At 45.6% G+C, this 15006-nt stretch overlaps 1 protein-coding gene across 2 annotated transcripts in view; it reads left to right on the top strand.

The window, feature by feature from the left end:
• Positions 1–12675, top strand: part of FAM117A (family with sequence similarity 117 member A) — a 69483-nt gene extending 56808 nt beyond the window's left edge. The window contains exons 3-8 of one of the 2 annotated variants that reach the window (XM_007525624.3): positions 1122–1217; positions 5845–5955; positions 6436–6570; positions 7931–8132; positions 9811–9961; positions 11535–12675. In XM_007525624.3, the coding sequence (XP_007525686.1) occupies positions 1122–1217; positions 5845–5955; positions 6436–6570; positions 7931–8132; positions 9811–9961; positions 11535–11826 (987 nt within the window). In that variant the 3' untranslated portion in view covers positions 11827–12675. The remainder of the gene's footprint in view (positions 1–1121; positions 1218–5844; positions 5956–6435; positions 6571–7930; positions 8133–9810; positions 9962–11534) is intronic. The other variant, XM_060203674.1, reaches the window with a different exon arrangement.
• Positions 12676–15006: the final 2331 nt, after the last annotated feature.

The raw sequence follows: 15006 nt of genomic DNA, 5'->3' as shown, positions 1-15006 counted from the left end.
CTGCAGACCTGCTTCACCGCCTGTGAAGCGACTCCCCTGCAGGAGGGGAGCCGGGGGCTCGAACTGGGATCCTTATGCCAATCCTTGTGCTTTGCACCACGTGCGCTTAACCCACTGTACTACCGCCTGACTCCCGAGTTAGAATTCTAATTCCCTCCATTCTGGGAAAGTCTCCTCCCCTGCACACTAAGGAGGACTTCCGGGACCCCAGTCCATTCACTGTGTACAGTGGGAAAATCCTAGAACAAACTTGAAGCCCTGCACTACCCAGAATTCTCCTGGTGCAGTAAAGGATGGAAAGTAGGGACCTCTTTTTATTTTTTAATTTTCCCTTTTGTTGCCCTTGTTGTCTTTTATTGTTATTGTAGTTGTTCTTGTTGATGTCATTGTTGTTAGATAGAACAGAGATAAATGGAGAAAGGAGGGGAAGACAGAGAGGGGGAGAGAAAGACCTGCTTCACTGCCTGTGAAGGGACTCCCCTGCAGGTAAGGAGCTGGGGACTCAAACTGGTATCCTTATGCCAATCCTTGCGCTTTGTGCCACCTGCGCTTAACCCGCTGCACTACCGCCCATCTCCCTCATTAACTCTTTAATGGAGGTAAATGGAGCCTAGCAAGTTGCTTTCCTTGGGCCCCCAAGAACCTGAGCCTATGCTGAGGGTGGCAGAATTCAGAATGTCTGTGGTCCCTTGAGCAATTTGGAGCTAGCTGGGATAGGGAAAGACAGTACTTGGCCTCATTTGGGGGAGCACCTAGAATACCTTGGTCTATAAAGGTAAGAGTTGTGAGAGTAAAGAGAGCAGGGTTGGCATTACTGATTCATCAGGGAAGTTTCCTGGAAGATGTGCTCTGGGAAAGAGACAATGTAAGCAGAGGGGTCTAATAGAATAAAAGAGACTGACTATAACAACAATAATAACTACAACAACAATAAAAAACAACAAGGGCAACAAAAGGGAAAATAAATATTGAAAAAAAGAGAGAGAGAGAGAGACTGACTGTGTTCAGGAAGTTGCTGAACAGATGAGAGAAGCCGTCAATGAGTCCCCATTTCTATTCAGAAAATTGTGTGTCAGCTTCCTAAGAGCGTGTTTGAGAAGCTGCTCTGTTTCTCCCTGCAGACTCCTTTGTCCTGGCAAGAGCTTGAAGGTGAGCGGGCCAGCTCCTGCACACATAAACGCTCAGCATCTTGGGGCAGCACAGACCACCGGAAAGAGGTAACTGCTTTCTTTGACTCCCTGGGTAAGGTAGTAATCTCTTGTCCACCCCCAGGAGCATGGAATCATCTGCTCCAAAGCACACTCACATTTCCAGTGTCACTGCTTCCTATTACTCTTTATTTTACTTTAAAATTTTATTAATTAATAAATTATTGATCTATTTATTTAATGTATTAATTTATCTTATTCATTAATAATAAATTATTAAATAATATTGTTAATTTATTTAGTTCATGGCCACCAGCCTGCAAGAGCCTAGGCAGCAATTGCATGTACCCCTCAGTGGCCAAGCAGAGGGTGGGAACTACCATTGTTCTCTCTGTTGGAAGTTGGATCCGGATAAGAAGTTCAGAGACTGGAGAAAGACAGGGAAAGAGGGAAGGAGATCCTGGGAATTGGAATACTCCTCCCCACCCCCGTGTACTACTTAACTATTCACTCAACCGTATTTTTAAAGATGTGTTTATTTTGAAAGTATTTATTTGGATGGAGGAAATAGCATAATGGTTATACAAAGAGACTCTTAGGGCTGGGTGATGGCACACCTGGTTAAGTGAACATAGTAACATAATACTAGGTACAAGGACCCAGGTTCAACCCCCTGCTCCCTACCTGCAGGGTAGACGCTTCATGAATAGTGAAGCAGGTCTTCTCTCTCCCTCTCTGTCCTCCCTTGCCCCAATTCCTCTCTGTCCTATTGAATAAAATGGAAGGGGGGGGGGGAAATGGCCACCAGGAGCAGTGAATTCATAGTGCCCACACTGAGCCCCAACAGCTGGAACCAAAAAAAAAAAAAAGACTCTTATGCTTGAAGCTCCAAAGTCCCAGGTTCAATCCCCAGCACCACCAGAGTTCAGAGCAGGGCAGTGCTTTGGCAAAATAATAACCACAATAAAATTATATATGTGAAACAAGTATAGAGAGGAGAGAGAGAGAGAGAACTAGAACGTCACTCTGATACATATGATGCCAAGGATCAAACTCAAGACCTCATACTATTTTTTAAAATATTTATTTATTTATTCCCTTTTGTTGTCCTTGTTGTTTCATTGTTATAGTTATTGTTGTTATTGATGTTGTCATCGTTGGATAGGACAGAGAGAAATGGAGAGAGGAAGGGAAGACAGAGAGAGGGAGAGAAAGATAGACACCTGCAGACCTGCTTCGCCGCCTGTGAAGTGACTCCCCTGCAGGTGGGGAACCAGGGGCTCAAACCATGATCCTTATGCTGGTCCTTGCGCTTTGCGCCATTGCACTTAACCCTCTGTGCTGCCGCCTGACTCCCTTTTTTTTCTTTTTTCTTTTCTTTTTTTTTAAGTCCAAAGCTCTTATCTACTGCACCACCTCTCAGGCTGCAGTTTTTAAAACAGTGAGAGGGTTGTTGTTTGGGAGTTGGCATAGTGGATAAGGCATTGGACTTTCAAGTATGAGGTCCTGAGTTCAGTCTTCGGCAGCACATGTACCAGAGTGATGTCTGGTTCTTTCCTCCTGTCTTTCTAACTAATAAAAAAATAATTTTTTTTCTTAAGTGAGAGAGAGAGGCCAGAACACTGCTCAGCTCTGGCATATGGGAGTTGTGAGGATTGAACCTGGGACTTCTGGAGTCTCAGGCATACGAGTCCTGTGCTTTTACTCTTCACTTTTCCCCAACCCCATCCTTTTCTGCCTCTGTTTCTATCCCTCTTTCACCAGAGCACTGCTTAGCTCTGTCTTACGCTCATGCTGGGGATGGAACCTAGAAACTTAAGACTCTCAGGCTTGAAAGTTGCTTGTATAACCATTATACTGTCTCTCCTGCCTTGTTTGTTTGTATTTTAATTACCACCAGGGTTGTTGCTGGGGCTTGGTATCAGCATTACAAATCCACTTCTCCCAGGCCATTTTTTTTTCTTTCCTTTCTATTTTATTGGATAGGACAGAGAGAAATTTAGAGAGGAAGGGGAGATAGAGAGAGAGAGGGAAAGATAGACACCTGCATACCTGCTTCACCACTTGTGAAACTTCTCTCCTACAGGTAGGGAGTGGGATTCCAACCCAGTTCCTTCTGCATGGTAATATGTACTTAACTGAGTGTGTCACTGCCCAGCCCCCAGCTCTATTTATTTTTAAAAAGTTTCCCTCCTTTTCCCCTTCTTTTTAATTTTTAAGATTTAATTATTGAGATGAGAGAACCAGAGCGTCACTCTGGCACATGTGATGTGGAGCTGGAGCTTGGGATCCCATGTCTTGAGAGCCCAGTGCCTTATCCACTAACTACATCCTGGGCCTCTCCAATCTTATTTTTAATAGAAGATCATCATCATAATCATCACAACAACAATAATAATGCGTGCCCCCAAGAATTCTCCTGACCCCACATCCTTTCAGGAGAACCCAAGTCATTGAGACTGAGTAGAGAAAGCCACAGGCTGTAACTTGGGGCTCCCAGGCCAGCTCTGCCTCATACACCATGGGGCACAGTCCCCGAGAAGGCCAGCTGGGTAGGAGTTATCCTTGATCCCTTTCGAGGAGCAGCAGCTTCCGCCGTCCTGGTTGCAGTAGCAGAGAATATGTGTAGTGCATATAGAGGAGTCTGAGGCTAATGGGTAATGCAAAGTATTTAGAGTTTCTAATGATCAGAGTTAAGCTTGGACTCAAAGTAGGAATGACCCCCAGTAGCACATCTTCTTGGCGGTGGTCACGAATGATACTGCCCTTCGGCAGTATACTTTCTCTCTGCATTCTATTGGATTTTGCTAGTGCTGCATCCCCTGAGCACTTACTAGCTGAGGGCAAGAAGGTCCAGAACTACAAAAGTGACAGGGATAATATTGAAAATTGTTGCTGATAATCCATCACCGCTACAGGATATGAAGGCCTGGACAACATTAGATATTCCTCCTTTGAGAGCATATTACTTGCCCAGAGCAGTCTACTTTAAAATGGGGGGAAATACTTCCCGTCCTTCCTGGTGCCAGGGCCTTTGAGATAGCAGTGAATGTACTTTGAGGAGTGAATTCAAAAACATCATTTCCCATTTCTATTAATAGTACAGTATTCCATGCCTTTGGAATCTGTGAAAGACAAACAAAGTTTCAGTGTTGTATATTGTCAATTTGGGGAAAACTGATCCATCTATGAAATTCATAGTGCTTCAGAGAATCGAATAGTTGATAAGGTATCTAACTTCTCTGATGAACCTGTTATCAAAGTTTTGAACTCTTTGGAGCTGCATGCAAAATGACTCCTATCTCCCTTCCTTTTCATGTATTCTTTTAACCTTTTATTTATTTTTTTCAAAGATTGTTTTTATTTCAAAGATTGGAGGTAGGGTGGGGTGTGTGTGCAGATAATTACTCTAGCACATGTAGTATCAGGAATTGAACTCAGGACCTCATGCTTGCAAGTTCAAAACTTTCCCACTGTACCACCTCCCAGGCTACTACCCGTCCATGTATTTTATCTTTTAACATTTTAAAAGATACACTTATTTATTTATGAAGTGGGGGAGGAGAGAGAAAGAACCAGAGCATCACTGTGGCATATGTGATGCTGAGGATCGAACTCAGGACCTCATGTTTGAGAGTCCAGTGCTTTATCCACTGTGCCCCCCACCTCCCAGACCACGTTTTTTATATATTCTTTTTTAATTTAAAAAAATTTTTTAAATATTTATTTATTTATTTATTTATTCCCTTTTTGTTGCCTTTATTATTTCTATTGTTGTAGTTATTAATGTTGTTTTTATTGATGTTGTTGTTGTTATAGGGTAGGATAGAGAAAAATGGAGTGAGGAGGGGAAGACTGAGAGGGGGAGAGAAAGATAGACACCTGCAGACCTGCTTCACTGCCTGTGAAGCAACTCCCCTACAGGTGGGGAGCCAGGGGCTCGAACTGCGATCCTCACGCCAGTCCTTGCGCTTTGTGCCACCTGCGCTTAACCGGCTGCACTACCACCTGACTTCCTTTTATATATTCTTTTTTTCCCCCCTTTTGTTGCCCTTGTTTTTCATTGTTGTTGTAGTTATTGATGTCGTCGTTGTTGGATAGGACAGAAAGAAATGGAGAGAGGAAGACAGGGGGAGAGAAAAATAGACACCTGCAGACCTGCTTCACTGCCTGTGAAGCGACTCCCTGCCGGTGGGGAGCCAGGGGCTCGAACCGGGATCCTTATGCCGGTCCTTGTGCTTTGTACCACGTGTGCTTAACCCACTGCGCTACCGCCCCACTCCCCCTTTTATATATTCTTTTTTTTTTTTTTACATTTATTTATTCCCTTTTGTTGCCCTTGTTGTTTTTTATTGTTGTAGTTATTGTTGATAGATAGGACAGAGAGAAATGGAGAGAGGAAGGGAAGACAGAGAGGGGGAGAGAAAGACAGACACCTGCAGACCTGCTTCACCGCCTGTGAAGGGACTCCCCTGCAGGTGGGGAGCCAGGGGCTCGAACCGGGATCCTTACACCGGTCCTTGTGCTTGCGCCACCTGCACTTAACCCGCTGCGCTACCGCCCGACTCCCCCTTTTATATATTCTTAAGGGTTTCTGATAGAAGCCTCACCAGGGAAGAGGGACCCAGATAATTTTTGTTTTGCCTCACCTTCCTCTCTTTTCCCCTTCTTCCCCATCCCTCTTTCCGGCTGCCAGATTACTAAGTTGAAGCAACAGCTGCAGAGGACAAAGCTTAGCCGTGGTGGGAAGGAGAAGGAGCGGGCCTCCCCACTGCAAGGGGACCATGCCGTGCGGGGAGCCTTAAGGGTATGTTTCTCCCTGATCCCTCTCCTCTTTATTGTCCTCTATGTTGACTGGGGTATTGGGGGTGGCGGTACCCTATGTGGGCAGACCTTCTGAGTAGTACACCTACTTAGCCCTATCACATGATAGGTGCTGTGGCCATGTGGGTGGCCTGGTAAAGTTTTAGTGCAAACTGTGCTGTTGGAGCATGACACTGGAAGGGCTTAATGCTACCCTGAGTTTCGGTGTCCTCCCCGCCTGTGCCCTTTGTCTACTTGGGGCAGTGATGTCCCTATAGGCTCTAAGGTTACTTCCTAGACCTGCCAACACTAACTTCTAGAGAATTCCAGCGAAGGGGCCTGTTGCAATCCAGAAGTATCCAAATCTTCCTTTACCTACTTGGTTCTGCTAAGGAGACATGGCCATGTTCTCCTCATCAGAAATAACTGTACAGGGCGTGGTGGGCTCAGAGTTTAGTGATGACTTCATTTGTCTTTTCCCCAGACATCTCCCCCCAGCTTCCCCTCAGGGTCCCCTGTCCTACAACTCAGCCCCTGCCTGCACCGGAGCCTGGAGGGACTCAATCAAGAGCTGGAAGAGGTGTTTGTGAAGGAGCAGGGTGAAGAGGAGCTGCTGCGGGTGCGTGGGGAAGCATAGCCTGGGTTCAGGGTCACAGAGACTTGACTGAATGTGGGGAGGTGGGGCTCTTGTTGTCTGGGGACTTGGAGCTGAGTTTAGTAGACTTTGACAGACAATCACAGAACAGCAGAGCTGGGTGGGTATATTGGGGAAGATGCTGGGAAGTGAGGACAGAGAGGCACAGAGGCTGGCAAAGCAGAGGATCTCCAGTTGGGAGGGCGGGCTTGGCACCCGTCTTCAGCCAATGCACCAGCTCACTGTTACCTGTAAATGTGTCATCATCACATATGCTTCAGTTCAAACCCGCCCACCCCCACTGCCACCTGTGACACTGTGTCCCTTCCATCAAGTCCTCCCTAGTGAGATCCAGCCATCCTTTGTGCCCAGTTGCTCCTGTGCTATTTCTCCACCCCACTCCCAGACAGGATTTTTTTTTCAATTTATCTTGAGGATTTTATTATTATTATTTATTTCTTTATTGGAGAATTAATGTTTTACATTCAACAGTAAATACAATAGTTTGTACATGCATAACATTTTCCAGTTTTCCATATAACAATACAACCGCCACTAGGTCCTCTGAATCCTTCTTGGACCTGTATTCTCCCCACCACCACCCCAGAGTCTTTTACCTTGGTGCAATACGCCAATTCCAGTTCAGGTTCTACTTGTGTTTTCTCTTCTAATTTTGTTTTTCAACTTACCCAGGCAGGATTCTTTGCTGCTTTTTTCTGCAATCTCAGGCACGTTTTACACTGACACAGTACAATTGGGGAATGAATGCCAGTTGGGCACAACTAATAAAAATCTCATGGGCACTCTCAGTTTATGATTTACTTTCTGGTTGATTTTTAATTTGTGTGTATGTAGAATTTTATAGCAGCCCAAATCCATGCACACAATTTGAGCTGTGGGTGCAAGTGCCTTTGAATGGTAAACTGGGAGAGGCAGTACTCATTAATGACGATCATCTACATACTTATCCAGCAGGGGGGCCTACAATGGGCACAGAGTCCTGTTGGTTTGGCCTTCCTACCCCCACATTCTTCATCATTGTGTTCCCACAGTCTAGCACACAGATGGTCCCTGCCCTTGGGAGACTTGCAACCCAGTAGGGGGTGACACGCTGATGAAACCGTACGAGTCAATATGTCATTCTAAATTGGGCTGCAAGTGTAGTGGGGGAAGAGAAAGAAGTGCTGTGAGAAGTATAGGAGGGCTCCTTCGGGGGTGGCAGGGAAGTTGGGGATTTAAGGAAATGGTGTCTTCTTGTATGTTAGGAATAGCAGAACCCCACAGCAAGGCAGGGCCCCAAGAGTCACCACGGCTCTACAGACCTGACTCACCCGCTTCCTCACAGATCCTTGAGATTCCTGATGGGCATCGTGCCCCAGCTCCTCCCCAGAGTGGCAGCTGTGATCACCCCCTCCTCCTCATAGAGCCTGGCAACCTTTGCAGCTCTCCCTCTGTGCACCTGGCATCCCCACAGCCTTCTGGCCAGGTTGGCCATGAGGAGCACCGGGGGGCAGTGGAGGAGCTGGCAGCCATTCCCAATGACAAAGGTAAGCTGAGGAGGCCGAGGCAGCAGGGCTGGCTGATATGGGGTAGGGGAGGGGTGGGGGAGACCACATGCCTACCTTTTCTACCTCAGAGATCAACTTCAGGCCTGGTATATTTTTTTTAATATTTATTTTTTATTTAGTTATTTTTCCTTTTTGTCCTTGTTTTATTGTTGTAGTTATTGTTGTTATTGATGTCGTCGTTGTTAGATAAGACAGAGAGAAATGGAGAGAGGGAGAGAGTAAGACAGACACCTGCAGACCTGTTTCACCGCCTGTGAAGTGACTCCCCTGCAAGTGGGGAACCGAGGGGACTCGATCCTTATGCCAGTCCTTGCACTTTGCATCACGTGGCCTGTGCTTAACCCCCAGGCCTGGCATTTTTACTTACTAACCATCTAGAAGATGAGTCATCTTCATCTTATACCTTGCATCACTAATAACAGTCCTTTACATTGACATTAACTCTGGCTTATAATTTCTATTCTCTGCCCATATAGTTTTACTCATTCCTTTTTGTAATCAAAGAAGCAGTCCCTCCCATCCCTAAGCCTGTGTGTCTGCTCCCACCTTCTCCCCATCTATAACCATCAACAGGTCTCAGGGTGGTTGGGGAAGATAGAAAATGAGAGGATATTGTCTCGCTTTGGGTCACACAGTTCAACTCAATGAAATCCAAGCTTTTTGACTCCCAAGTTTCCACTCTCTACTATGCCCCCTGACAATAATGAGCCTCACATTACAGAGCACGATTACCTGTGTTGTCTAATTGGATTCTCACAGCAACCTCCCCCCCCCCCCCCGCATGGTCAAGGGCATGATCTAACAATACACAAAGGTAAATAGAACACAGAGTAATAAGGAATACATGTGAGATAACTACAGATAAAGTCAATATTTGCAACCTAGGCAAAGTGCATTCTCTATGTGGAAAGTGAGAGGAATTTTATCCCACAAGTGGGGGTGAGTAAAGATTGTTCTCTGAGTCCGTATAAGAGCTCTTCCTGCAAGAAGGGATAGGTTTTCAGTTCTGTGGAAAGGAAGAAGCTGTGGTATGTTGGCAGGCAGGATGCAGTCTTAGAAGAAGGCAGAGAGACATGTTAGGATTCTCTTAAGTTTGAGACTTGAAGTCTACCTCCTGGGTGTACAGAATGGAACTGCAGCCTGATTTTTCTATTAGTTCAACTGTATTTTTTTTTTTTTTAATCCTGGCCAACAGGATGTGAATTTTTTTTTGTAAGCTGCCCCAATGATTCTTTTTTTTTTTTTTTTTTTTGCCTCCAGGGTTATTGCTGGGGCTCAGTGCCTGCACCATGAATCCACTGCTGCTGGAGGCCATCCCCCCCCCCTTTTGTTGCCCTTGTTGTGGTTATTATTGTTATTGTTGATGTCGGTTCGTTGTTGAATAGGACAGACCGAAATGGAGAGAGGAGGGGAAGACAGAGGGAGAGAGAAAGACAGCTGCAGACTTGCTTCACCACCTGTGAAGCGACTCCCCTGTAGGTGGGGAGCCGGGGGCTCGACAATGATTCTTGTAAGGTCAAGCATAAACAAACCACCTGGACAGCATAGCCATTGCCACTGATCTTACTGTGTGACCTAGTCTTTCTCATTTACAACAAAGACCAGGGCCAAGGAAAGTAGAGGCCTTCCTTAAGCTCCAGCCAATCTCTGTTTACAGCTTCCTCTCCAGGCCATCCCGTCTTCCTTGAAGATGACAGCCCGTCTCCAGTCCTTGCCTTTGCCGCCTCCCCTCGGCCCAATCACAGCTACGTCTTCAAACGGGAACCACCAGAAGGCTGCGAGAGAGTGCGTGTGTTTGAAGAGGCCACGTGAGTGCAATGAGATGGGCAGGATGGGAGGAGGGCTGAGATGGGGGCAGACCCTGTGTTATACTATCTGACAGGCCCCTTTTTTGGTCTTGGACTCCCTCTTATCCTAGAGGTGTTGTCAGCTTTAGATTTATCAATATTGGAGTTTTTCCATGATCAAACTTGTTGACATTACCTACTCTGAGCACTTAAATCTCTGCTTATCATTATCTCCATAGAAACGTGCTCTCTGCCCACATGCCAGCTACAAGCACAGCAGGAGTTGGAATGAAAAGAGATCTGAAACCTAAACCCTTTGTTTCTTCTATTTTTTTCCACCCCCAGGAAAAGGTGTGAGAATTTGCTAGACCATTTTGAGAAAGAGAGAAAGAACATTTTAGCAGTTCTATTCCAGCAGAGGTTAGAAATGTCTCCTCCCCACTGGAGTGGCTGGAGGACGCTAGAAGCTTTCTAGTTGCTTCTGTACAGTTCTCCATGCTATTGGTTTAGTGGTTCAAGTGTCAGGAACTCCCAGACAAAGATTTTTAGTCCTTGCAAAGATTTTATTTCATGGGGGAGTCTGCACAAGGACCAACATAAGGATCCTGGTTCAAGCCCCCGGCTCCCCACCTGCAGGGGAGTCGCTTCACAGGTGGTGAAGCAGGTCTGGAGGTGTCTATCTTTCTCTCCCCCTCTCTGTCTTCCCCTTCTCTCTCCATCTCTCTGTCCTATACAACAATGACAACATCAATAACAACAACAATAAAACAACAAGGGCGACAAAAGAGAATAAATAAATACAAAAAAATTTATAAAAGATTTCATGGGAGGACGAGATAGGAGAGAGAGATCAACATTGGCACATACAATGGTTCTAACACATACACATTGGCACATACAATGGTTCTAACCTGGGGCCTCCCTAATGCTTACCTACTAAGTCACTCCCCCAACCCCAGAAGCCAGGTAGGTGTATATTGATTCTTTACTACAATTCCCTCCAGTTAGCAGAGAGAACAGAGAGCCAGCCTTTCTAAGTACCCACACAGCCCCCACAGTGTCTGCCAGTTTAATATTTATCAGGACAGATTCACACTGAAACTTAACACTTCAGTATTAGTCAGGAAGTTTAGTCATGGCGTGTGAGTGGTGATTTAGCTAGAAAATGGTTTTGCACCATGATGGCTCTCTTCATATTCAGATTAAGGAGAGTGAGTACAGTAGAAGCAGAAGCTACATACAGAACCAGAGCAGGGGGCTGGGGAGATAGCATAATGTTATGCAATAGACTCTCTTGGTTCAGTCTCCAGCATCACCACAAGCCAGAGCTGAAGCTGAGCAGTGCTCTGGTCTCTCTTATAAAAAAAAGAAAGAACCAGAGCAGGCATTATGAAGAACAACATCACTGCTACTAGGTTTTTTTTCTCCCATAATCACTGTAGCTTCGACCCTCAAGAGTCCTGGGTCTTCTGGCTTAAGCAGACTCTGGGTTCTTGTGTGTTTCCCAATCCTTATTCAAGTCGAGTAACTTGTGGGAATTTGAATATCACTCATGTTCATTCTTTCATGAGAGATTTCTCTCTCTGCCCTCCAGGTCTCCAGGTCCTGATCTGGCTTTCCTGACTTCCTGTCCTGACAAGAACAAAGTTCATTTCAACCCTACTGGCTCGGCCTTCTGCCCCGTCAACTTGATGAAGCCTCTCTTCCCCACTATGGGCTTCATCTTCCGTAACTGCCCCTCAAGCCCAGGGGCCCCCACCAGCCCCAGGCCACCACCTCGGAAGGATCCTGAGGCCTCCAAGGCCTCCTCTCTGCCATTTGAGCCATGGCAACGCACCCCACCAGCAGAAGAGCCCGTGCTTTTCCAGAGCTCCCTGGTGGTCTGATAGCCTCACCCCACTTTTAACCATGGAGATTAGTGCCTTGGTGGCAGGATCCTTCCTAGCTCCCCTAAGGTGGGGGATGAAGGAGCCCTTCCCTCTTGGCCTTTGAGCACTTTCATTTATCCGTGTCAAAGCCCCAGGTCCTCTTTCTGATGGACACTGGCCCCTCTGACTGAGGGGACCTGCCTTCTCCACTAGCAGCTGGGCAGCTCACATGTCACACCTGTGTTATTGCAACCTTTCTCACTGGGTGGAAGACTCACCCAGAACGTCTTGCCCCCAGCCCCTAGGTTTGAGTCCAAAGGACTATGTGTGGGGCCCTTGTCCTTGTCATAAAGCAAGCTAGTCATAATTAAAGGTGAGAGGACACCATAGATTTCCTTCCTTCTCCTCCATAGACATAGGAGAGGGGACCAGGAGAGATTTATGCCCCTCATTCTCTCAGCCTCCACCCCCCCACCCCCGAATGGAGAAGCTGACCAAAGCGGCCCTAAAGGGCATAACACTTGACCAATCAAGCTGCTGGCAGAGGGGGGAACCAAGCATTTTCTTCCCAAGGGCATTTTCATCTCGCTTTCACCCTAAGATTGTCTTAAGCAGCAGCTCAGCCTGCCCAGCCCCAGGTGGGTAATGGAGAGGGAGAGCTGGCATTCCTCTAGGTGGCAAGTGGTGACTATACCCCCTCCACCTGCCCCAGGACTGGGTTGGATTAGAAAAATGCCTATTTTTTTCTTGTATTGATGTAGAAACTCTATTTTCTCCCAAAGACACTATTTTTGCAGCTGTTTGAAGTTTGTATATTTTCCGTATTGCAGAGCTTACACGAAATTAAAGAAGAATGTTAATGTTCAAGTTTTCTTATCCTGTGTTTAGAGTTTTTTTTTTTTTTTTTTTTTGCAAATCTTGGTGTTAATAAACTAAATAAATAAATATTCCCAGCAGCTTAAGATTCTGTTAAATATTTTTGGGAGGAAGCAGTGGGATGGAAATTGAGAGTATCATATTGATCACTTCATTCTTATCAAGATGAGTCTTAACACATGTAACACTTGCATCTATCACTATGTTCTCAGGTGACCAGACTTGAACTCTTTACATTGACCTAGAAACAGTGGATCCATGGATATAGTGTTCAGAATGAAGTCAGGTGTGTCCTGAAGGTGAGAGAAAGGAATCAATGTGAAAGGTATCCATTCTGGATGAATCTGGAATAGTCCTCCTAAAGAGAGTGGGTTTCAGAGAGGAAATGAGGGTCCCTAGGAAGACAGTTTGACATTTGCACATTCCAGGGGCCAAGATGAGAGAGTGGCATTCAGGCTGAATCTCCTGGCACAGCTTTGAGGAAGATTTAGCTCTTTTTGAATTTTTCTTTCTTTTTTTAACCAGAGCACTGATCAGCCCTGGCTTATGGTGGTGCAGGGGATTGAACCTGGGACTTTGGAGCCTCAAGCATGGCACTCGGTTTGCATAACCATTATGCTATCTACCCGCCCTACTTTTCTTTTCTTCTTCTTTTTTTTTAATATCTTTATATATTGGATAGAGATAGCCAGAAATCGAGAGGGTAAAGGGAGGCACGAGAGAGAGAGAGAGAGAGAGAGAGAGAGAGAGAGACTGACTTACAAAGCTTTCCCCCTCAGGAGAGGGCCAGGGGCTTGAACCCAGGTCCTTGCACATTGTAACGTGCACTTTACAGGGTGTGCTACTACCCACCCCCTCTGAGTTTACTTTCCATCTCATATCCACAACACAGATAGAAGAAACTGTTCTTGTGGTCCAGGAGGTGGTGCAGTGCATAAAGCACTGGACTCTCAAACATGAGGTCCTGACTTCAATCCCCAGCAGCATATGTACCAGAGTGATAATCTGGTTTTCTCTCTCTCTCTCTCCCCACCCCTCACATCTTTCCCATTAATAAATAAAATCTTAAAAAAGAAAAGAAAAACTATTCTTGTTTTATGGTGCTAATCTGTGAAAGCTTTTGGGATGTGGGGATATAGGGATGATTGTCCTAGCATTCTGATGGTACTTTCCAGTTTACAAAACATTTTCACAGGGTCAATTGGTGGAGTACCCAGTAGAGTGCACACATTATCATTACCTGAGTTCAACCTACAGAGCCCCTGTCCCAATCTCAGGGAAGCTTTATAAGCTGTGGAACAGTGCCGCAGGTGTCTCTCTCTCCCTCTATTTTTTCCTGTTTCTATGGAGAAGGGTAGATAGAGAACAATATACAGGAATAGTGGAGTTATTGTGCAAACATTGAGCCTCAGATAACCCTGGACGCAAAAGGAAAAATAAACTTCACAAAGATGCACTTCCACTGTATAGGTGAAAAGTTGACTGGCCCAATGATAGTTAAAACTACAAGTATGTGTCATGAGACTAAAAGATGAACGAACCCCTGATCCAGGCTGTCTCAACTACCATTCACTGACTTGGCAAACATGAGATATCCTGTTATGTGCTTTATATAAGCTGTCATTGAAATATCACAACTTTGAGTAAAATGTAAATGCTGCTGTTCCAATGAGGAGAAGGAAGAAAGACTGAAAAATTCTACTGCAAAAGATAGATAAGTGAGGGAGCTAGGACTAGATACCAAGTAATTTGAATCCAGTACTTCCCGTGTTATTTTAAAATTCCCATTATGTCTGGATGAGGAAACAACTGAAAAGTGAAATCTTTGAAGTCCTAACTGGTAAAGAGGCAGAACTGAGACTGAATCCCTTGTCTCTTACCCCTGGTGCTGCTCACTGCCTTAGAGTCAGTTGAGTGTACCAATGGGCAAGATAATCAAATGTATGAGAGGCCTTCCTACCCCAATAATAAAAAGGGGAATAGGAGATTAAGGACAAACTATTCCTAGTCCTCCCCCCACCCCCCAAAGATGTTTGGACTACCCCCAAATTCTTAGTGAGTCAGGCCTGGAGTGATGGGTGTGGTGCTGCCCCGAGTTTCCTTCCTTTGCCTGAGGCTGTGCCAAAGGAACTAGAAGAGAGAACCTCTACCTAGATTGGGGGGTAGTATAAAGACCTGGGACCAGTCTTTTCCTAGCTTTTGGTACCCGCAGGTGTAGGTGAGACTCTTAGGTGAGGAAGAGATCAGACAAGTAGCTCATTAATGGTGGAAAAAAAAGTGGATAGCAGCCAGAAAATTTGCCCCATTGTTGGTGAGTTGTAA

The sequence above is a fragment of the Erinaceus europaeus genome, chromosome 12, assembly GCF_950295315.1.
Source record: "Erinaceus europaeus chromosome 12, mEriEur2.1, whole genome shotgun sequence".
NCBI lineage: Eukaryota > Metazoa > Chordata > Mammalia > Eulipotyphla > Erinaceidae > Erinaceus > Erinaceus europaeus.
This window is presented reverse-complemented; position numbering and strand designations above follow the sequence as displayed.